At 52.1% G+C, this 23,600-nt stretch overlaps 1 protein-coding gene across 20 annotated transcripts in view; it reads right to left on the bottom strand.

Annotated features, from left to right (window-relative positions):
* Nucleotides 1-23,600, bottom strand: part of ARHGAP39 (Rho GTPase activating protein 39) — a 71,609-nt gene that overhangs the window by 28,064 nt on the left and 19,945 nt on the right. For 15 of the 20 annotated variants that reach the window (XR_003790729.1, XR_003790730.1, XR_003790728.1 and 12 more), the window contains exons 2-3: nucleotides 9,902-10,064; nucleotides 3,817-4,251 (exon numbers count right to left, since the gene is read on the bottom strand). Coding sequence is in view for 17 of the 20 variants with exons in the window: in XM_029202146.1 (XP_029057979.1) it covers nucleotides 3,817-4,251; nucleotides 9,902-9,981 (515 nt within the window). In the remaining 3 variants the exon portion in view is untranslated. Of the gene's footprint in view, nucleotides 1-3,816; nucleotides 4,252-9,901; nucleotides 10,065-13,128; nucleotides 13,555-22,973; nucleotides 23,156-23,223; nucleotides 23,548-23,600 lie in introns of those variants that run through there. The other 5 variants (XM_029202149.1, XM_029202147.1, XM_029202151.1 and 2 more) reach the window with 5 other exon arrangements.

The following is a 23,600-nucleotide window of genomic DNA, read 5'->3' as shown; positions in this document are numbered from 1 at the left end:
ATTCCCAGGAAGCACCCCCGCAACCATCCCGCCAGACCAAGGACAGGTGATGGAATGGGTGAAGCATGACCCTAACCCTACAGGTTACTGATGAGAAACACACCTAAAGCGCATGGGAAAGGGCTGCCGTTCAGAGGCAAATACTAACCACGGAGAAACTGGCCGACGCCAGTTCCAAAGCACACTTCAAGGCAAAAAACATCAGCAGGTAGACAACGTAACGACAAAGGAAAAACGCATCAGGACACCTAACTGCAAATCCATATGCAGCCGGCCCACAGCTTCCGCACACAGGCAGCAGCAATGCGAGACAGGAAGGAGGGACAGACCAGTTCCACCGTGTGGGGAGACTTTACCTCTCAGAATCGATACATCAGGTAGACAAAAAATTAGTAAGAAACTCAATTGACACAATTAACAGATTTGACCTAACAAACACACAGAGAACCCTGGACCTAACAGAGAACAGAAATTTTTGAAGTAGTCCTGAAATCATTTATAAAAATTCAGGATTTAGGCTACAAAGCAAGTCTCAAAAAAAAAATCATGCTTTCTGGCCAAAATGAAATTAAGTTCACAATCAAGAACAAGAATGGAGAGTAACCTACAGTTTTGGAAATTAAGACGTTTCTAAATTACAAACGAGCCAAAAAAGCAATCATAGTTAAAAGTAGAAAATATTTAAAATTGAACAATGAAAATTCTACATACCAAGAGTTGTGTAATAAAACTAAAGTAGTATGCTGAGGGAAGCATGACTTCAAAAGTCCATTTCAGAAGAAACAGTGAAAATAGATGAGTTAAGTTTCCAACAATAAGTTAGTAAAAGACTGAGAAAAAAATGTCCAATAAATAGAAGAGCAGTGACACAAAAGAGGCTCTTGAGAGCCGGAGCGGGTTCTCTGAGAAGACTGAGCACGTGGAAATCCTCCAGGAACCGGCACAAGGCACGGCAGCAGGAGCGAAGGGCCTGTGTGGACAAACGTCCACGAAGGAAGGGGCAGCACCAGGGCAGCCTATGCCAACGTGTCTGTGACTTAGATCAGCAGGCCTCCATAAAATAGGATTTCAGACAGTAAATGCCTGAACATTCCTGCAAGCAGTAAAGAACAGAAACCAGTAGTTAAAACTCCATCCACACAGGTCACAGGCCTGGCTGGTGAGCAAGTGCTCTTTGCCAGACACTCTAGCAACAGACAACGTTTCAGAGGAAACACTCCCACTGTTGATAAAAAGCCAGGACACACAGAACAAGGAGAAAAGTATAGGCCATTTTCACTTATCAACATGGAAAAAAATCCTAAATAAAATATTCGCAACCTGAATCTATTTTAAAAATTACACAGAGTATCCCAGGAACACATGAGAGAGACGACTGTTTAAAAATGCTGATTGTAGCAGTGCCTGGGGCTGCTGGAGCCAGCACCACAAAGTGGGCATCTTAGAAGAACAGACATTCACTCTCTCACGGTCCTGGAGGCTGGAAGCCCAGGATCAAGGTGCCAACAGGGCCGGCTCCTCCTGGATGCTTGGAGGGAGTCTGTTCAGGCCCCCATCCAGCTTCCGGTGGGGCCAGCCATCCTTGGCGTCCCTCGGCTTGCAGCCACAGGGCTCCAGCCTCTGCCTCGGCCGTCAGAGTACTGTCCTGTGCATCTCTGTCTTCTTGCAAGGACGCCAGTCCTGCAGGACTAGGGCCCTGCCCACTCCAGGGTGGCCCCATCTCAGCTTAACTAATGATGTCTGCAGCAGCCCTATTTCTCCATAAGGCCACATTCACAGGTGCTGAGAATTAGGACTTCAGCATATCTTTTGGGGGACAAAATTCAACCCACAATAGACTAAGAAAATGTACTGGATGAGGTTCCGCATCCATTCGTGCTAAAAAGCCTAATAATAGAAAGGGATGCTGCAGCCTGATGGCCAGTGTCACAGTGCTATACGGACAGCAGGCCAGCAGCCTGAGCACAGGGACAAGCCCTCCCTGGTTCATCCTCACTGTGAAAGTGCTGACCAGCTTGGGACAGCTGGCCAGTGTCACAGGCAACCCAGGAGACAGACGGTGAACGCTACTGAAACTAACGAGAGTGCAGCAAAAGTGTAAAAACAGGCCTGACAAATAAAAATTCACATCTGTATACCAGTAACGATCATATGACTTTATATGGTACCTAAAAATAAACCTTAAAAAATATGCAAGTCCTTTGTGGAAAGAAGTGTAAAATGCACCACCTTCATCTATGGGATGGTGCCTACTCCCCACAAATCCAACACAATTCTAATCCATGTCCGAACAGGGCTTCTTGTGGGAACCCGATCCCAAGCCGACCCCATGATCCGAGTCACCACGCTGCATCCAGGACACTTTTGGAAAGAAGACGCTCCCACCCACAGATAGCGGGCATGGGTGCTGGGCACGTTGGTCAACAGAATCCTAAAGAGTCCAGTCCCTTCACCTGACTGCAAGGATGAGCCAGCACCCACCACAACCCAAGGCAAACGGGAGGGTATCTGAGCCCAAAGGCTGTCAGATCCGCGGGGCGGGAGGAAGCAGCCCGCCTGAGCTCCAGGAGGACACCAGAAGGGCGGAAGGCTGCTTTTAAAACTCAGCCGTTGGCTTCCTCCTTGGGGCTCATCCCGGGCTCTGGCTCCTGAGGACAGCTCCCAAACAGCCTGTCAGCCCACTCAGGCCCACCTGCCCAGGCCTCAGGCTCTGGCCTAAGCCCAGTGTGTGTCCAGCACCCACGCTGACCTACCCCCACGCGTGTCTGGCTCCCCGTGCTGTACGGGAGCAGCACGTCCACCTCTGCCGTCTGCCCCCTGCACCCTCGGCACACGACGCCACCGTCCCTGGCCTGACACGTCATTCTCCAAGAAGCAAATGGACCCACCGTGTAAGTCCACTTTCGACTGCTTTGTGATTTCCACCGTCCCCAAGTGAAACCCAGCCTGCCCAGCCCCTTTCCCGCCACCCTGTCCCCGCCCAGCCTCCAATTCCAGATCCTCCCTGGCTTCTTTCTGGTAACTTCCAGCCTGTTTGTTTTCTCCAGGGCACATGTCATCCGGCCATTCCTTCTGGACTTGGTCCCTTGAGAGCTGGGCCCTGGGGTTGACTCTGGTGCCTGGGACAGGGTCTGCTGAGTGCCAGCTCTGGGGTACAGGCACTCAGGGTGCAGCCTCTGGGGAATGGGTACTCGGGGTTCAGGCTCTGGGCACTTGCGGTGGGCCACAAGAGCTGGGGGGAGATGTCCAGATGTGCGAGGCCAGCAGGAGGTGGAAGCCCTCACTGTTCTCCAGTCCAGGAAGGCAAACAGTCACCTCTGCACACAGCCACGGCGGCCGCTGGAGAGGGCAGACACTTCCTGGGCTCCGCCTCGCTGCCGACCACCTCAGTCCTTCCTTTGTAAAACGGGGGTGACCCCCTCACCTCCCTCCCAGGATGCTGGCGAGATCTGTCAAGCCTGGGCAGGGGTGCTCGGTACGGATCCCCTGCGTCCCAAGACCAACAGGCTGGTCTGCCTGGGGAAGGCACCCCCTCCTCACGCGTACTCTGCGGGGCGGCTCTGGGGTCCCGAAGCCACGCTCGCACTTCCCCCCGCGGAAAACACCAAGCAATTTCACAAGTGGCCAGGTAACCTCCAGCCCCAGGCAACAGGTCCGGAGAGCGGAGCAGAGCAGCCCTCGCTGCCTGCCTGGCTCCGCCCCCAGCGGGGGCAGGGGAGCGCGGCCCTTCCTCCCTGCACAGGGTCCCACCCCCAGGAGGCAGGCTGCTGCGGCCCCCCGCGGCCCCTGCACCCCCCGCGTCCGGCCCGGCCTCACCTGCCGCTCTCCTCCTTCACCGCCCCGAGCACGGCCTGCCGGCTGGCTCGCCCCAGACTCTCCTGCACCTTGTCGCCGGCATCCAGCTCCGGCTCCAGGGACGAGCTGGTGCTGCCGTCGTGGCTGACGCTGCTGCCCCTCCCAGGGCTGTTCTCAGCCGAGGCTCTGGGGGAGTCGGTGTTCTGCTTCAGGGTCTGCAGCTTGGCCAGGGGGATGATGTCGCAGTCCTGCGGCCGGTGCCACACCGTGCGCTGGGTGGTGGCGTTGTAGTAGTAGAAGCGCGACGTGTTGGGGTCGAAGAGCTCCCACCACTGGTTCTCGCTGGTCCGCTTGATGCGCACGCCGGCCGGCGGGTCCCACACGCACTCGCCCGTGACCAGGTTGGCGTACATGCGCTCGCGCGTGCGCGGCTCGATGATCTCCACCCACTCCAGCCTGGGGAGAGGGGTGGCAGCGTTAGGGTGCGAATATCCTGCCCATCGGGCCACCCGCCCTGCGTCCCGTGTCTGCAGAATGGCTCATCCAGCACCAGACCCGTCCTCGTATCTGCCTGCCTCAAAAGCAAGAAATCTTGTCACTTATAAAACTGACGCATACCTAAATTCCACCCACTTCTGATTTTCTACACGCTCATTAGAGCCCAGCCCTGGGAGTGCTAGGGGTCTTCCAACTGGCCCCTCTCTGCTGCCCCACATTAGGGATGCCCTGGGTTCTGGCCCCCTGTCCTCAGAGGGCCTGGACCACGTGCACTGCCCACACTCCTCCCAGCCAGGCGCCAGGTCCCTACAGGATGCCCTGGCTGCTCTTAGCAGCAGCCACTGCAGGCCACCACCACCCGTCCACTTGTAGCAGAAGCGGACTCCACCATTACTGTGATGTCCCAGTCAAAAGCGGAGATGGTTCCCCCCAGAGGCCCCCCGAGCACCCCCCACCCCAAGGAGAGGGCTTCCATCCACGTAAGGCCTTTTTTTTTTTTTTAAGAGTGTAAATTAAAGCTATTCAGAACAAGGCAATTATGATGCCGATGTGTTTGATATCAGGGTGTGCTCCAGCTGACAAGGAGCATTTTTTATTCTGCTTCCAAGTTTCAACAAACAACAATCTTAAATGCCATGCACTGCTCTGCAGTGTGGATACACCGTGTCCACTGTTCCTGGACTCTGTGATGGGCCTGGTCCTCACCACCACTGGGATGGTCAGGAGCTTCCAGGGCTTCGGAGAGAAGGGGAGGCACCCTGCTCCTTGCCCTCTGCTGAAGGCCCAGTGTTTCACTTGGGAGCCCGGGTGGGCTTTGGCAGAGGGCTGAGGGGGCAGCCCTTCTCTGAGGACCTCATCCTTCTCTGGGGACCTCACCCCTACTCTCTGAGGCCAGAAGTGCTCGGGGTGGGGAGGAGAGAAGGCACAGTCCTGCGGGCGGTGAGCCCCGATCGCTTAGGATGCGCGCGCGTGCGCACACGCACACACACACACACACCTGCCCCGCAGCAGCCCTGCAGGCTCTAGGGCCTCTTTCTGGGTCCACAGTCATTTCTGGAAGCCAGCTGAGCCAAGGCAGGCTAGCATAGTGGGCAGGGCACAGCAGCTGAATGGTGTGGAGCCACAGAGAGGGCAGGAGATGAGGAGGGAGCAGGAAAGAGGGTGAGCCCTGAGGATCCTCAGGGCTGGAGGAGGAAGTGCGAAGTGGGCCCGGCCTGTGGGGCTTGGCCACGTCTGAGCGGCCTCCCCCCGCCCCGGTCATCCAGCCAGCGAGCCCCCTCTCTCTCCGAGCTGCAGCCCTCCCGTCTCCCTCTACCTGCGGTCACACTGGGCAGCTCTCAGTGGGGGAGGGCACTGGGGCTCCGTGCTTGCCCATGTGGGACCGCTGCCTAACCTGCCATCCTGTAGCGGGAGGAGCAGGGCTGGGTGGGCATCCTGGGGTCAGACGGCTCGAGGGACAGAGGCCGTGAGGCGGTGTCCTAGACGTAGAGGACAGGAGGCAGACCTCGCGGCACTGAGTGGACCAGCCCCTGCCCTGCTTCTCTGCCTGGTGGGAGTGTGTGGCCCTCTCGCCCCCTCCTGCCTGGATCCCCACAGCTGCCAGCTGGCCATTGTCCACACAGAAGATGGAGCAAACTTCTAACTTTGGGAACTGGGTACTTTTAACCAGGAAGCTGCGGCCGCCTGCACTGCCCTAGGATGGAAGGCACCACCAGCGCAGCTCAGCGGGCACCCCGCATTCAGCCAGAGGATACGGGTGCCACCAGGCCTGGAAGCTGGCGGGCACTGCCCAAGGGCGCCCCCCACCCAGGGACGAAGGCGCCTGGAGACCAGGCCAGGAGCTGGGGGTCTTGCCCCCCGTGAGGAAGGAAGCCCTGAGGTTCCGAGATTGCCCTCAGCTGACCGCCTGCTCTCCCCTTGGGCCGCGGCATGGGATCGGCTGGGACAAAAGGCAGACGCTACCCAAGGAAGGGCTGACCCAGCAGAGATGCTCAGAAAGCACTGGACTGAACACTCTGAGCCCCAGGGAAGCGATAACAATTCTTATTCTTGCTCTAAATACGTTTTCAAATGAATTTAATGGCGATAATTCTCTCTGAATAAAGAAAAGCATCTGTTCCCTTTTCAGCGCATCCCTGTGTGCACGTGGACAGGACCCCGCCTTTTCAGAAGAACGTTCTGGGCGCTCCCTAAGGCACTGAACCAAGTCCCCCGGTGACCCAGGGGGCAGAGAATGTGCTGGAACCTGGAGCCTGGGGAGGGCCGGGAGTGAGCGGGGCCCGAGCAGACCCCATGGCAGGGAGGGGACGGCAGACCTCGTCCCCAAGGGCAGTGCCGTCCACATGCGCCCGGTCAGTGCGGGCTGCAGAGCCTAAGGATGCTTGGTCCCAGGCGCGTGACGGAGGAATGGTGCTGAAACCACTCTGGGGCCTCCCTGCCAGTAGGAAGGGTCGGGACCTGTGGGTGACAGACTGATCCCAGTGACCCACCCACACCATCGGAATGGAGTTCGAGGGAGATTTATATGGCGACGATGTCTAACATGAATTGGGTAGGAAAGGATGAGCCATTTGGGGAAAGAGCCGGAAGATTCAAGATGACAGTGGTTTCCTGGGTGTGACGCCGGCCGCGGCCTCTCCCCGTGTGCCGGGCAGGCTGCGTGGACGACCTGCCTCTTTCCTCCAAGTCCTGGAGATGTTTGCTCGCAGACAATGACCTGTTCAAATACTTACTTCTGGGGAGAGCCTCACGAGTGCCAAGTATGTCCCAGGCAATCTGCCAGGTGAAAGGGAGGCGAGTGTGACCAAGCACAGCCCCTGCAGTGGGGATCCTGCAACAGGAGAGGCAGGACCGTTCACCAGGGAAGGGGCAGCCTCTCCAGCAAACAGTGCTGGAAGCTGAGGTCTCTGGGCAGGAGGGCCCCTAGCTCACGCCACACACAGGAAGCTCACGCCTAGCAGTGACTAAGAACCCAGAGGCACTAAAAAAAGATCAGTAAATTGTAAAGTAAAAAAGATTTGGTTTCTCTGGACACATTTGGTGAGAATATTAAATATTTGCAATATAAATTACAGATAAAAGGTTCATATACTTAATACACAAATTTGAACAAGAAGAAAACAAATATACTATAGGAAAATGGGCAAAAGATAAGAACAGACAATTCTTAAAGTAAATAACATATGTGAAATGTCCCACTTCACCTGGCATCAGACATAAAACCCACGCCACACTGAGGCCCCCAGCCCCCGGGCACCACATCCAGGCCCGAGCCTTGTCCTGGGGGAGGCTGTGGGCAGACAGGGGCAGCGTGCAGGGCCCCACGGAGGGCACGTGAGGGCACGACATCTCCAGCCCAGCAACCCCTACCCCAATCTCCCTGAAGACACACCGCCAAGAAAACAAAATGACACCAGCACCAGGCGCTCACCGCAGCATCACTCCTAAGCGCACGCTAACTGGAAACACCTACACTGAACACGGGGCTGGTGGCCCCACACCCAGGAGGCTGCAAAGGGGGCCACCTCTGGGGCCCGAGGTCCAGGGCACCCTTCCAAACAGACATAGGAGATAAACCAGAAAACCTCCTGCAAGAGGTAGGTGGGGGCACGGAGAAGGTCTGGGGGGGCCCTTCTCTGAATATAAATACCTTTTGAATAGTTTTGTCTTTTGAAAGCATGTTAAGGGTCTACATGTTTAAAAAACAAAATTAGGGACTTCCCTGGCAGTCCAGGGGTTAAGACTCGGCGCTTGCACTGCCGGGGGCCGAGGTTCAATCCCTGGTTGGGGAACTAAGATCCCATAAGCCGAGTGGGCACGGCCAAAAACACCAAACCAAAACAAACCAAAACAAAATTAAATCAATAAGAATGGAAAGGGAGAGGAAAAAACCTCAAACTGAAACAAATGGACGCAACTGTATTTCGATGGACATCATAACCACAAGAGGGAGAAGAAAGCTAACCCAGCGTGAGCACAGGACCAGACTCCAATCCTGCTGCTGGGTGGAGGGTGCGTGTGGGCGTGCAAGTAAGTCCTGGACATTTTTCTAGTATGTGTATGTATACACACACACACACACACAACTCTGTAGCAGAATGGGCAAGCGACTTTGAAACCATCTTGGACACACTGTCAGTTGAACAAACAAGTCACTGCACTGCGGCTCTTGGAAACAGGGCTCTCCTGGGGGAGGCGCCGGACGGTGGTACAGGAGGCGGCAAGAAAACGCCTCAGAAAAGGGCTGGCCGCGACCGGAGATATCCACGCAAACTCAGCGCTTCTAGCCCTTCTGCTTAAAGGGTCAAGAAACACACATGTCGCAGGAGCCACGAGCACACGCGCTGGTCCTTAGACCCTAGTCTTCCCTTGGGGAACGGGGCCCCTCAGAGAAACAGCTGACGGGGGGTGGGGGGAGGCAGCCCAGGATGCACCTGGAGCCCGGGGAAGCCACCAGGAATCACCGGGGCCAGCCTGGAGGAGTCTCACCGGCCCATCTGGTACAGCAGAGCACCAAGTCATTAAGTGCGGGATGAACGACAAACCACGGAAAACAGAACGGAATTTGTGATTCCACACTGAGAGGGATCCACAAGTGAACACAGCAATGGGGAGGAGGGGCTCTTGCTCCCGAGGGACGGGGGGCACTGGCCGGCCGGTGTGGACCGGGTGCCGTGGCTGGGAAGGCATCCAGCTCTGCACCCATCCCAGGAAGGCCCAGGTCAAGGAAGAAACGGTGGAAGCCCCGAAACTAGCGAGGAGCACGGCAGCGAGGCAAACAGCCACTGTCCCAAGAGCAGGTGGGCGGCAGGTGGCCGTGAACCTGCAGAAGGACACACTCTGCTCAGAAATCATCGGAAAAACCAACCCGAGTGCTCTATCTTAACAAGGGTGGCTTCCCTGAAAAAGTGTCTATGTCGCAAAAGGCAGAGGAAGGAAGTGGAAATCTTCCAGGTTACAAAACACATGGGAGACGTGCAGCAGACTCGGGGTAAGCGGCGCTGGAGGGGCCGGAAATGCCACGAAGGACGGCAAGGAGCCAGCGGCCAAAGCCGGACCAGGCGGTACAGGAGGCGGGTGCTTCCCATCGCACAGATTTACGCATGGCACCTCCTGTCCCGGGAGATGTGAGCAAACACGGGGCTGGATGTGCGTGTCCCCCCAGATGACTCAGAACAGTGCTGTTTGTGGAAGGAGCAGCGGCCGCACGGCGGCACAGAGCATGAATCTGGGTAAGGGGACCTGATGCTCAGAGCACTCTTCCTGTTCGTGCAACTTGTGGAATTATTCCCAAATAAAGCCATAAATTAGAAAAACGCAAGGGATCATCTGTGGCCGCCTGCCTCGGCGTGGATGCCCAGAGGGCGCCTAAGGGGCTGGGCCCAGCTGAGGGCTGGCAGGGTGTCCACTGCCTGAGGAGAAACCCTCCCTGCTCTGCAGCCCGTTGGCGACAGGAGGTGGGGCTCCCCGGGGAAGCCAGATTCAGAAGGCAGCACACAGCTCCTCGTGGAGGAGAGTGGGGCCAGGCCGCGTAAGCAGGCAGGACAGCACTGACAAGCCGAGGAAAAGCCTCCTGCTTCGCTGGCCCCCGGTAAGTCAGCCTCCTTACCTCGTGCTAGATCCTGAAATCCGAGACTCCTGCAGGCCAGCATGATGGCTCTCGCATTCGTAGTCCTGTGTCTGGGACATCGCAGCCTTTTCCTGAGGACCCAGGTGGACGGATGTCAGCAGGTCAGTGGGATGCCCTCAGCATCAGTTGGGAAGGCACTGCCCTGAGAGCAGAAGCCACATTATTACGCCTTTGGGTTTTTGGGGAAACAGTAACTCCCAGCCTGGCCCCTCATGGCCCAGGTTGCCGGCGAGAATGAGGCACACTCCTGCCTGAGCTGGTTTCTGAGCTTCACGCGCCCGACCCTGAACCCCAGCTGGGATCCGGCCCCTGCCCAGCTCCCGCGGAAGGCATCCAGACCCCCTCGCCAGCTGGCCCTAGGCAAGCTGCCTGCCCCCTCTGAGCGCAGTGTTCTTGCCTGGTAAACTGGGACAGCACTACCCACCTGGCGCTACCGTGTCCACAAGCGAGAGGCACATGGCACGCCCTGGACTGGGCAACACTCAAGGGTGACCTATGCACACGCAAGGCCCCCAGATTTAGGACAGAGGGGGCTGTTCAAAAACGGTGCTGCATTGACACGATTTACACATGGGAAACAATGAACCTTGACCCCTACCTCATCCAATACATTAAACTCAATTCTAGGTAAACCGATGCTCTGAACATTAAAAGTAAGACAGTAAGACTTTTAGAAAAAATGTAGAAGAAAATCTTTGTGGTTTTAGAGTAGGTGCACATAATCAGACACAAAAAGTCACTAACCACAAAAGAAACATTAACAAATTGGACTATAATATTAAGAACCTCTGCTTATAAATTTTTACCATTATGAATATTACTCAGCCATAAAAAAGAACGAAATAATACCATTTGCAGCAACATGGATGGACCTAGAGGTTTTCATACTAAGCGAAGAAAGTCAGAAAGAGAAAGACGAATACTATATGATATTACTTGTATGTGGAATCTAAAATACGACAAAAATGAACTTATTTACGAAACAGAAACAGACTCACAGACATAGAGAACAGACTTGTGTTGGCAAAGGGAGTGGGGTGGGGGAGGGAAGGACTGGGAGTTTGGGATGAGCAGATGCAAACTAGTATATAATGAACGGACAAACAACAAGGTCCTACTGTAGAGCACAGGGAACTATATTCAATATCCTGTGCTAAACCATAATGGAAAAGAATATGAAAAAGAATATATATGTATGTATAACTGAATCACTTTGCTGTACAGCAGAAATTAACACAACATTGTAAATCAACTATACTTCGATAATTTTTTTTTTTTTTTTTTTGTGTTACGCGGGCCTCTCACTGCTGTGGCCTCTCCCGTTGCGGAGCACAGGCTCCGGACGCACAGGCTCAGCGGCCATGGCTCACGGGCCCAGCCGCTCCGTGGCATGTGGGATCCTCCCGGCGGGGCACGAACCCGTGTCCCCTGCATCAGCAGGCGGACTCTCAACCACTGCGCCACCAGGGAAGATGAATAAAATTTTTAAAAATAAATTTTTTCCATTACAAGAAAAAAGACAAATCCAGGGTAGGAGATATTTGATGCATAGAATATGTATAATACATTACATAAATGTGTGTACATGATCTGATCTGACAAAGGACTATGTCCAGAACATATAAAAGATTCCTAGAAATAAATAAGAAAAAACCACAATCAACAGAAAAAAGGACAAAAGACTTGAAAGCACACTTAACAACAACAAAAATCTAATGACTAATAAACACACAGAAGTGTGCTCCACCTCATTAGTCATCGGGAAATGCTAATTAAAAGCATAATGGGACACTAGCATACCCACCAGAATGGCTAGCATGGAAAAGTAAACCTACCCCACGCTGGCCAGAGTGTGGAGGCTCACCGGCTGCAGGGCGCAGGTTAACACCCTCTAACCGGGTTGGCAGCACTTCCTAGGCTGCACGTACCCCGAGGCCCGGTCATCCAGGGCTGCCACTTCCAGCAACAGGGGCCAGCAGAGGCCACATGGCCGCTCACCAAGGCCTGCACATGGCATTCCCAGCAGCCGCAACGGGAAACTGCCACATGTCCATCACAGCAGAAACGGCACACGGGAGTTGCCCCCAACAACCTGGGTGTGGCTCCGGGGGGTGAGAGACAGGAGCCTGACACACTGGAGTCACCAGCACGATCCCCTTACATACGTTCAACATCAGGCACACGAGCCTCTGCGGGCGCATCAGAAGCAGCCGCCTCTATGCCGGGTAGTGACAGGTGGGCCCAAGGGGCAGGGCCACCACTGAGCATGTGTTGGTTTATAAAAGCTCTCAGAGGGACTTCCCTGGTGGTCCAGTGGTAAAGAATCCGCCTTCCAATGCAGGTGATATAAGTTCGATTCCTGGTCAGAGAACTAAGATCCCACACACCATGGGGCAACTAAGCTCGCACGCCTCAACTAGAGAGCCTGCATGCTGCAAACTACAGAGCCCACGCACTCTGGAACCCACGCGCCACAACTACAGAGCCCACATGCTCTGGAGCCCGCGTGCCACAACTAGAGAAGGGAAAAACCTGCACGCCACGACTAGAGAAGAGAGAAGCCTGTGCGCCGCAATGAAAGATCCTGCATGCCGCAACTAAGACCCGATAAATTAATTAATTAAAAAAAAAAAAAAGCTCTTGGAGTTCCATGCCATCGCTTTCACACCTTCTTGTACACAAGCCTCACTTCAGTAAAACGTCTGAAGAACTGTGGAGCAGCGGCAGCGCAGCAGGGGACACCTGCCCCTTGCTCCGTCCTCACCCCAGCTGCTCTCAGGACGAGGCCCTCTCTGGAAGAGGCCGGTCCACAGATCCTATCTGTGCTAATCAAGGCGGGGAGAAAGCAGGTTCAGGGCACGGGAACACAGCCAGCCAGGGGCCCAGGGGCAAGGAACGCTGCTGGCCAATCAGACACTTTCTCTAAGGCCCAGAAGGACTGTGACGTCCCGTGTCCCACCCGACTCCACTCAGTTCCTGGGCTGGAGAACAGGCTCCCAGCCGCCTCCTTCCTACCACTGGAATGTCCACACAACTACTAGGAATGCTTAAGACTGCCAGGAATGCCATTTTTAAAAAAATGAAACAAGTCTTTCTAATTGTCTAAGAGAAAATAGGTGACCTTCTTGTATGGCTTCAACATTAAAAAAAAAAAAAATTAAAACAGCACTGTTAGTGAAATTTTGGAAAAAGTAAAAGGTACCTACCATAACCTGAGAACAACTCAAATCAATGTCTTCAACCTGTGCACCTCCTTTCACTCATCTGCCATCCTTCCCGGCTGGTCCAGAGTAGCAAGGCTACCACCTCCAGTGCATCTGGCTGCCCTCCTCGTTTCAGTGCCAGCTAAGGCATCACCTCCTCCAGAAAGCCTTCTCCAATCTGGGACAGACACCTCATCTTGGTGACCCAAATGCCCTGGGTCTGAAATCAGGTAGTGTTGGCCCTCCAACTTTGCTCTTCATTTTTGAAGTTGTTTTAATTATTCTAGGTCCTCTGCATTTCCATATGAATTTCAGAATCAGCTTCTCAGTTTCTCCAGAATACGCTGCTATGATTTTGCTTGCAGTTGCATTGAATCTACACACCAACATGAAGAAAACTAACATCGTAACAATTCTGAGTCTTCAAATCTGTGAACAGGGCATATCTCTCCATTAGTTACTAGTTTCTCTCAGCAATGTTTTGTAGTTTTTTTTTTTTTTAGTGCAGAGATCTTGTACATATTTAGTCAAATTTACCTGTATTTCATATTTTGGACACTGACAAAATATAAAACAATTTCCAATTGTTCGTTACTAGTACAGAAGTATATCATTTGGTTTTGCATATTGGTAACCTTGCTAAACTCACTCATTAGCTCTAATTGTGCCCTCCCTTTCAAAAATTTCATTAGAATTTCTACATAGATGATCATGTCAATGGTGAACACAGACAATCTTACTTCTTCCTTTCCAATATGGATCGTTTTCTTTTTCTTCCTTCCCTGCCCTGGCTAGAACCTCCGCCAAGATGCTGACTAGGATGGGTAAGAGCAGACACAGTTGCCTCATTCCTGATCTCAGGGGAAGCAGCCAGTGTATCATTATTAAGTATGATGTTGGACTTCCCTGGTGGCGCAGTGATTAAGAATCTGCCTGCCAATGCAGAGGACACGGGTTCTAGCCCTGGTCCAGAAAGATCCCACATGCCGCGGAGCAGCTAAGCCCATGAGCCACAACTACTGAGCCTGTGCTCTAGAGCCCGTGTGCCCCAACTACTGAAGCCCGCATGCCTAGAGCCCGTGCTCCGCAACAAGAGAAGCCACCGCAATGAGAAGCCCGCACACAGCAACGAAGAGTAGCCCCCACTCGCTGCAACTAGAGAAAAGCCCATGCGCAGCAATGACGACCCAACGCAGCTAAAAATAAAAATTAATTTTATTTTAAAAAAAGTATGATGTTAACTGCAGATGTTTCATAAATGTCCTGTGTTGGGTTGAAGAAATTTCCTTGAATTCCTACTTTGCGGGGTTTTTTAAAAATCAGAAATGGATGTTGGATTTTGTAAATCATTTTTACCATGTGTATTGAAATGATCCCATGATTTTTCTTTTTTGGTTTCAGAATAGTTGAATTCCATTGATTAACTTTCTAATGTTAAACCAACCCTGTATTCCTTGGACAAATCCCAGTTGGTCAGGATATATTATCACTTTTATATATTGTTGTATCACGTATATATACTGTAGATATCATATATTGTTAACAAAATAAAATTTTGTTAAGAATTTCTGCGTCTATGTTCATATGTACTTTATTCTTCTTGTGATGTCTGTCTGGTTTTGGTATCAAGATAATACTGGCAAAGTAAAATGATTTGAGAAATATTCCCTCCTCTCAATTTTCTGGGAGAGCCTGTGCAGAACTGCTCTTATTTCTTCCTCAAATGTGTGGTAGAATACACCAGTGAAGCCATCTGGGCATGCATTTTTTTGAGTGAGCTTTAGTGGGTTTTCTCTTTCAACGAATTTGTCCCCTTCATATAAGCTGTTGAATTTATCGGCATAAAGTTGTTATAGTATTCCTATATTATCTTTTTAAGATCAATAGAATCTGTAGTGATGCCATCTCTTTTGTTCCTGATATAGGTAATTTATGTCTTTTCACTCTTTTACCTAATCAGTTTGGTCAAAAGCTTGTCAATTTTATTGACCTTGTTTAAAAAAAGACAGTTTTTCACTTTATCAGTTTTCTCTATTATTTTTCTGCTTTGTTTGATTAGTTTCCGCTTCCATCTGTTACTGCCTTTCTTTGTATTCTTTTGGATTTAATTTGCTCTTTTTCTAATTTAAGGTAGAAGTTGAGTTCAGTGATTTGCGACCTTTTAAAATTTTAATCCAATTTAGGCATCTAGTGTTATAAAATTTCCTTTAGAGGACAGCTATCACGATATCCCACAAATTTTGATATGCTATATTTTCATTTTCACCCAGTTCAAAAGCTGTCTCATTTCCCTTTTGATTTCTCCTTTGACTCGTGGATTATACAGAAGTATGTTATTTACTTTCCCAATAGCTGGTGATTTTCCAGATTTTTAAAAAAAAATTTATTTATTTGGTTGCGCTGGGTCTTAGTTGCAGCAGGCGGGCTCCTTAGTTGTGGCACACGAACTCTTAGTTGCGGCATGCATGTGGGATCTAGTTCCCTGACCAGGGATCGAACCAAGTCCCCCTACATTGGGAGCACGGAGTCTTATCCACTGTGCCACCAGGGAAGTCCCAGATATTTTTATAGTTTCTAATTTAGTACCGTTTTTGTCAAAAAAGTTATGGTGCAGAAAAATGGTCTATCTTGGTAAATATTTCATATGCACTGGAAAAAACATGCTGTTGGGTGGAATGCTCTATATATGTCAATCACATCAACTTGGTTGATTGTGCCAACACTAATTTCCTGTCTACCTGTTCATCAGTTACTGAGGAAAGGGTACTGAGAGCTCCAACTACAATTGTGGCTTTGCTTATTTCTTTTTGCAGTTCTCTAAGTTTTTGCTTCACATGTTTCATAGCTCCGTTATTAAGTACATAAAATTTATAGTATCTTCTTGAGGAATTAACCTCTTTGTCATTATGAAATATCTTTACCTGGTAGTTTTCTTTGCTCTGGAATGAGTACATTTGATATTATTACAGCAGGTCCAGCTTTCTTTCCATTAGCATTAGAATTGTATCTCTTTTGCCTTTCTTTTACTAACCTATTTGTCTCTTGATATTTAAAGTGGGTTTATTGGGTAAGCCAGCATATAATTGGGTCATGCTTTTTTATGCAATCTGACAATTTCTGTTGTTTAATTGGGGTGTTTAAACCATCTATATTTGTGATTGTTGACAAGGTTATGTTGAAATCTACCCTCGTTTCCTGTTTTTGATTTCTCCCATCTGTTCTTTGTTCCCCCTTTTCCTCTTTTTCTGCCTTCTTTTGAATTATTTTATGTGATTCCATTTTATCTCCACTGTTGACTTATCAGCTGTATGTAATTCATTGTTTTGCTATTTTAGCAGCTGCTTCTGGGTTTGCAGCATCCATATTTAATTGATCATAGTCTGCCTTCAAGTGAAATTATATTTCTTCAAGCATATGAGTTTGCCATTTCTCCTGGACTTTGTGCCATTTTTGTCATACATTTTATTCTATTTGTGTTACAATCCCCCAACTCTGCTAAATTATTATTTTTAGTTAAATAATTGCGTTTTAAAGAGAAGCCGTTTAAAGAGAATTAAATAATAAGAAAGTGTCATATATTTAGTCATGTAGGTACGTTTCCAGGACTCTCCATTCTTTCACATAGATCCAGATTTCCATCTGGTTTCATTTTCCTGCAGCCTGAAGAATTTCCTATAACATTTCTTGCTGTGAAGGTCTTTCAGCTTTTGTATGTTTGAAGTATCTTTATTTCACCTTCATTTTAGAGATGTTTGCCCCGGTGTCGGCTCCTAGGCTGACAGTTTTCATTCAGCACTTGCACACGGTGCTCCACTGTCTCCTCATTTGCATTGTTTCCAAAGAGAAATCTGCCATCGTCTGTATCTTTGCTCCTCTGTGTGTAATTATGTCTTTTTTTCTGGCTGCTTTTTTTTTTTTTTTTTTTTTTTTTTTGTGGTACGTGGACCTCTCACTGTTGTGGCCTCTCCCTTTGCGGAGCACAGGCTACAGACGCGCAGGCTCAGCGGCCATGGCTCACGGGCCCAGCCGCTCCGCGGCACGTGGCATCTTCCCGGACCGGGGCACGAACCCGTGTCCCCTGCATCGGCAGGCGGACTCTCAACCACTGCGCCACCAGGGAAGCCCTTTCTGGCTGCTTTTAAGACCTTTCTCTCCATCACTGACTTGGAGCAATTTGATTATGATGTGTCTGTGCATGTTCCTTGTGCTCAGAGTTTAAGATTGTTTGATCTAGGTTTATAGTTTCCATAAAACTTGGAGGCTTTTTGGCTATCATTTCTTCAAGTAGTTTTTCTGTCCCTCCCTCCCTCTTTGGGAACTCCAATTACACAAATCGCAGCCTCTGCCCACTGCCCCTCAGCTCAGTCAGGCTCGTTTTTTGCATTGTTTACTTAGTACTTTTCCTCTCCTTGTTTTAGTTCGGATACTTCTTACTGCTTTGTCTTCACGTTCACTAATCTTTTCTTCTGCCACATCTAAGCTGCTGTTAATCCCATCCAGTGTGTTTTGCACTCAGACAGTTTAGTGTCAAACCTAGAAGTTTAGTTTGGATCTTTAGTTCAGTGTCTTTACTTCACCAGGTCTCTACTTAAAGTCTCGAATATTTCCTTGAGCTTTCTGAACATATGGAATGTAGCTATAATAACTGCTGTAATGACCTCGTCTGCTAAATCTAACATCTGAGTCAGTTTTGCATCCGTTTCAACTGAATTTTCACTGCCTAATGAGTTGTATTTTCCTGTTTCTTTCTATGCCTGGTAATTTTGATTGGATGCCAGACACTGTGAATTTTACCCTTTTGTAAGCTGTATATTTTTGTATTCCTATAAATATTTTTGAGCTTTGTTTGGGGATACAGTTACTTGGAAACAGTGTGAAACTTTTGGTTCTTGTTTCTAAGATTGTTCAGGGGCACATGGCAGCATTTATTCCAGGGCTAGCTGTTCTCCACTGAGTAGCCTGCCCAGTGCCCTGTGAATTATGAAGGTTTTCAGTCTGCCTGATGACAAGGCACTCTTCACAGTGTTGTGACAGCTCTGGGTACTGTTCCCCTTAATCCTTCTGAGTGACTCTTTCCCTGGCCTCTGGTGGTTTCCCCACACCCACACACTGATCAACACTCTGCTGGAAACTAAGAGAGACCTCTGCACATCTCCAAGTTCTCTCTGTTTGCGGCTCTCTGCTCTCTGGTGCTCTTGCCTGCAAACTCTAGTCCCCTTAGTTGCCCTGGACTCTAAGCTCCAGCTCCTTTATGGAGGGAATCTGCCAGGCTCTGCATCCTTACACCTCCCTGAATGCCGTAAGAGCTGCAGAAACCATCAGGCTCATCTTGTTTGATTCTCATCCCGTAAGCATCACTGTACTTTGTTGCCTCATACCCAAAGTTTAGAAAACCAAGGTGTCACAACTATTGCCCAGCTTTTTTTTTTTGCAGTACATGGGCCTCTCACTGTTGCGGCCTCTCCCGTTGCAGAGCACAGGCTCCAGACGCGCAGGCTCAGTGGCCATGGCTCACGGGCCCAGCCGCTCCGCGGCATGTGGGATCTTCCCGGACGGGGCACGAACCCGTGTCCCCTGCATCGGCAGGTGGACTCTCAACCACTGCGCCACCAGGGAAGCCGCCCAGCTTTTTATTAGTTTTGAGTGGGAGGGCTAATCTGATCCCTGTTACTCCATCTTGTGTGTAGGTGGATTGTAGTATAGTCACACACATAAGTCATTATAACTGTGATATGCCATCTGTCTCCCCACTAGAGGGTGAGGGTAAGCTCCTTGAGGGAGCTCCCCACTAGAGGGTGAGGATAAGCTCCTTGATGTTTGTTTTGTTATATCCTTGATACACAGTAACCAATCAAACATTTACTGAATAAACACACTCCTTAATCACCTGGAATTTATTTTGGCACACTGTACAATTAAGGACCTCAAATGTTTGTTCTGTTACATACTGTATGACTCCAAGTATTAAGACAGTTTGGACAAGGCAAAACTATATTGCTGGTAAAAAGATCATGGATGCCAGTGGTTCAGGAGGGAGGATGGTTGAATGGGGGAACACAGGGGATTTTCTACGGTGGCAAAACAGTTCTGTGTAATACTGCCATTGTGGATACCTGACAATATGCATTTCTCAAACCCAAAGAACTTTACAGCAAAAAGAGTGAACCTCAATGTACACAAACTTAAAAGAAAATAATTCAGGAAGTCAGACGTTCTCAGGATGGGGCTTCCCTGGTGGCGCAGTAGATAAGAATCTGCCTGCCAATGCAAGGGAACACAGGTTCGAGCCCTGGTCCGGGAAGATGCCACAAGCCGCAGAGCAACTAAGCCTGTGCGCCACAACTACTGAGCCTGAGCTCTGGAGCCTGCAAGCCACAACTACTGAAGCCCGCGCACCTAGAGCCCGTGCTCCGCAACAAGAGAAGCCACCGCAATGAGAAGTCCGCGCACAGCAACGAAGTGTAGTCCCCGCTTGCCGCAACTAGAGAAAGCCCGCGCACAGCAACGAAGACCCAATGCAGCCAAAAATAAATAAATTAAATAAATAAATAAAAAGATGATCCTGGAGGATCTCGTAGAGTCAGAAAGTAAGGAAGACAAGACAAAAACAAAACCCCACGATGAAGGGGTCTGCCAAAGGGACAATGGTGCTAAATAAAAGAGCTCCCAATGACCAAAGCTGGAACATTTTGAGGGAAAAAAAAAGTCATCCTATTATACTTTATAACTTTTATAAAGTATAAAAGGATATCCCTAAGTCCATAGTGATATAAATAAATGACCAAATAAGGAAGTAAAATGGGAAGAGACAAATATCCCCTGGAAACACCAATCTATGCAGACGCTCGGCACTTACGGACCCTCCTCCCGCGGGTGCCCCAGCCCGGCCCGGCCCAGGGAGCTCCTGGAGGGCCCCCCTCACCCGCCTGTGCACATCCCACCCCCCCAACCTGAGCAGAGGGCGGCGGTCCACGCTTTACAGAGGGTTCCGTTTGGGCACCAGGTCCTGGGCCGTGCTGCCCAATTCTTCCCAAACATGACTCTCAAGGCGCAAAGCCAGCCCCTCCACCCCAGGGGGTCTCGTGCACCCCCTGGACGCCCCGCTGCCCGGTGCCTCGCAGCCCCTGACCATCGTCCAACTGTCTTCCGTCTGCTCCTCTCTGTGCCGCACGGCATGTTCTCTGCAAGCAGCTGTCCTGGGGACTTGCTCTCCCCGCTGTCTGCCGTTACTCATGGGGCTCTCACGTCTCTCACAGCCCTTGCCCCCCAGCTCCTTTCTCAGCTCTGCCAGCGCCCTCTCCCCGCGTCCTGTCCCCCGGAGCCTCCTCCTCCTGTGCATAGCTGAGCTCCGCTCCTGCCCCCGGGGCTGCCTTCTCCTCCTTCCAGTGTCTACATGAGGGTCCCACGCTGGCTCCTCATCACTGGTCGTCTATAAATGAGGGCAGGGACAGGACTGAGCCGGGGAGCTCCCACCAGCTGTGTGGCTCCAGAATGCTCGACTGCCAAGTTTCCTTACAGGTTCTGCTCTGGAAATGAGTTTCTGGTCTTAGGACATTTTTTGGTTGCAAGTGACGGAAACCCAACTCAAACTTAAGACAGAGCAGCTGGCACCCGTGCCCAGTAGGGTTGTCCGGTTTCTAGGAAGCCCTGGGCCGCTCTCCCCTATACTCTCTGCTCAGGCTGGCTCTCTCAAGAGCCATACAGCGACACCCCCAAACACGGCCAGAAGTTTCTTCCCTCTGGCTCTAGCAAGAGTCTCCTGGCTTCTGAGTGAGCACTGGGACCTCAGCCTTGACTGGTGCTGTGCAGGGGCAGGTGGGAAGGCGGCTCCATGGGCATCCGAAGGCCCTCCTGCAAAAGCTCCTTCGGGTGACTGTCTGCCTGCCTGCCAGGGGACTCACTGGGAGGCCTCTTAGCCCCCACAGTACGGGGGACACGGCCCAAGGCACTGCCAGAGGCCGGCATGTCCACAGGGAGTGCCGTTTCCCCTCTCTTCTTCCCCATCTCACCGCTTAAGAGTCTGGATCTTGTAGAAAATGCGGCTGGAGCACCTGGGCCCTCCTCCTTCGGCTCCTCTCTCACCGGACGCCCACCCACATCCGGTTTACCCCAAGGCCCACCCAAACCACAGACCCCATTCTGCCAAGTAAATGTCGCCAACGGTGCCCCCAGAATCCTCTTTGTTGGGCGAAAACTCAGCCCCGCTCAAGGCTCTGGCTTTCGCTCCTCTTCCCTGTCTGGCCGACACCCTCCTCTGGCTGTGGCTATTCCTTAGATTCACTGTAGACGAAATCCTGTTCCCTATTTTTCATTCTTTTTGTCCATTTCAGTGAGTTTCAGGGAGGAAAGAAGAACAAACAAGCCTCTACTCAGCCATCATTTCCAGAAGGCCTATGTTCCATTCTCCAGGCTGTTTTTAATACGTTTTCCAAGTTCTGAACAATGAGCCCATCTCAGTTTCGTGTGGGCTGGCAGCACAAGGCCCCGCTCTCCCCGCTCAGCCAACAGGCCGGGCTGGCATTTCCGCCTCCACACCTCCCGCTGCAGCTGTTCTCACTGACCTCCACCCCCCCCCCAAATGCACGGGCCACGCTGTTACGCTGAAAATCGTGGCCCAATCCGTCAGCAACTCATGGAATCAACCCGTAGGTCAGAACCAGCTTTTCAGACCTTTCTGGAAAAGGACATCAGACCGCACCCCACACAGAAAGGACACTGCTGTTTGGAGTCAACTGGACGCAACGTAAAGTGAATCTCGGAGGCTGGAGCTGCCCTGCAAGCTCTCGGAAAGCTGCCACTCTGGGGACAGCACGTGGCTTCTGTCCGGCCTCGGGGTCGCATGACAGGCAATCAGGACACACAGACCCCTCTGCTCACCCGCGGTGTGCGTCCCCAAGCCCTCACCTTCTTGGGCTTTCCTCACCAACAAAACCGCACCGGAGCCCCTGCAGGACCATTTAGAGAGAACAAAATCTCTATCACACGTTCACGAGCCAAGGTCGGGGACACAAGCTGGCCTGTGACAGGAACAGCCCAACACCAGCGAACTGTTCGGGTTCCCCAAACCTTCCAGGCGCACAGCGCCCTGGCGCCCAGAGGAGGACGGCGCGACAGGCCTGTCGCTCTGCACGACGCCAACGCCAGCCCTCCTGTCACCTCCAGCGCCCACGGGGCAGCCACTCCCGACCCCTCCAGGCTGAGCCCCCAGCCGCCTCGGCCCCAAAAGATGATGCGGGGGCTTTGGCGAGGGGGCGGGGGTGCAGGACAGAGACGGGGCCTCCACGAAGGAGGAGCAGCGGCGCTTCGAGGCAGAGGATGTTTCCTTATTACTCCAACCTCCTTGTGCCTTCTGCTCATTCCCACCCCAGCAGCCAGACCTCTGCCCCGTGACGCAGCACCACTTGCTGCAGTGACAGGCCTGCCTCCTTCAAAGGAAAGTCGGCGGAAGCGCGGACGCTTCTCACACTCACTCCAGGGGCCACGTGGCACCGCGCGCAGCCCCGCCCACCCCACCCCCGCCCAGGAGAAGACAGAGGGTCCCTGAGGAAAAGGAAACTCCTGAGAACGCTGTGGGACGGCTGAAAGCACAGAGAAGAGCGGCAACAGGCCGTCTGCCCAGGACTCGGGGGTTTCCTAGGGCGCTTCTCACCCGCCCGGCGGGCGAAGGTGGCGCCGGGGCAGGTGGTCAGACTTCCCGTGGCTCTGCGTGTGGAGACGCGGCCGCCTGGCGTTTCCCTGTGCTGCTCTTCCGCGCAGTGTCGCGCTTCGGGCCTTCCCCACTCACGGATCTGGGCCGCCCTCACCCTGTCCTGCCCGGCTCCCCAAAATGCTCCATGCACACCCCTCACCTGAAGGAGGTCTGCTCCCTTTAAAGTCACCGCAGGAGGGACACCCTCCCCACCAAGGCCCCTCAAAGGCCCCCGGGGCCCCGCGCCCCCTGGCGCCCCCGTCGGTGAGCCGGGGGCCGGCTCCGCCCCGGGGCCCGGCTGCCCTAGCTCAAGAGGACGAGGAGCCCCTGGACCCGGCACCTGGGCTCCGCAGCCCCGCCTCCTGAAGAGCACCTGGCGCAAGGGGAAGTAAAGACACCTAAAAACTCACCAACTGTTCACTGGGCTGTGACGATGGCTGCCCTTTGCCGGGTGCTGCCGAGCTCTCAGTAGCCGCACCGCCCACCGACCTCACCACGTGGTCGCTCGGCGCCCTTCCCCCCCTGCACAGGCAGGTCGGCTTGTCCTTGTCACAGACCCCGGCCGGTGCTAAGGCCGGAGCTGCGTAGGGGCAGCTGGACCGGACCGCTGCTCGCTCCTCCCCGCCCCCACTGCAGGAACGCTCCGGTCACACGTGGGCGAGAAGGTTCTTGATTCCAACTTCCTACGCGAGTTCTGGAACAGAAACGCTCTGTGCCGGCTCCTGATGGGGTCTGCTTGGAGCACGAGCCCCAGGAAGCTGCAACCTGCAGGCCGGGGGCCGAGGGG

This window comes from Monodon monoceros, unplaced genomic scaffold (assembly GCF_005190385.1).
Source record: "Monodon monoceros isolate NGI ecotype Baffin Bay Population unplaced genomic scaffold, NGI_Narwhal_1 Super_Scaffold_5, whole genome shotgun sequence".
Taxonomy (NCBI): Eukaryota; Metazoa; Chordata; class Mammalia; order Artiodactyla; family Monodontidae; genus Monodon; species Monodon monoceros.
Note: the sequence above shows the minus strand (reverse complement) of the source record. Positions and strands in the feature narration are given on the sequence as shown.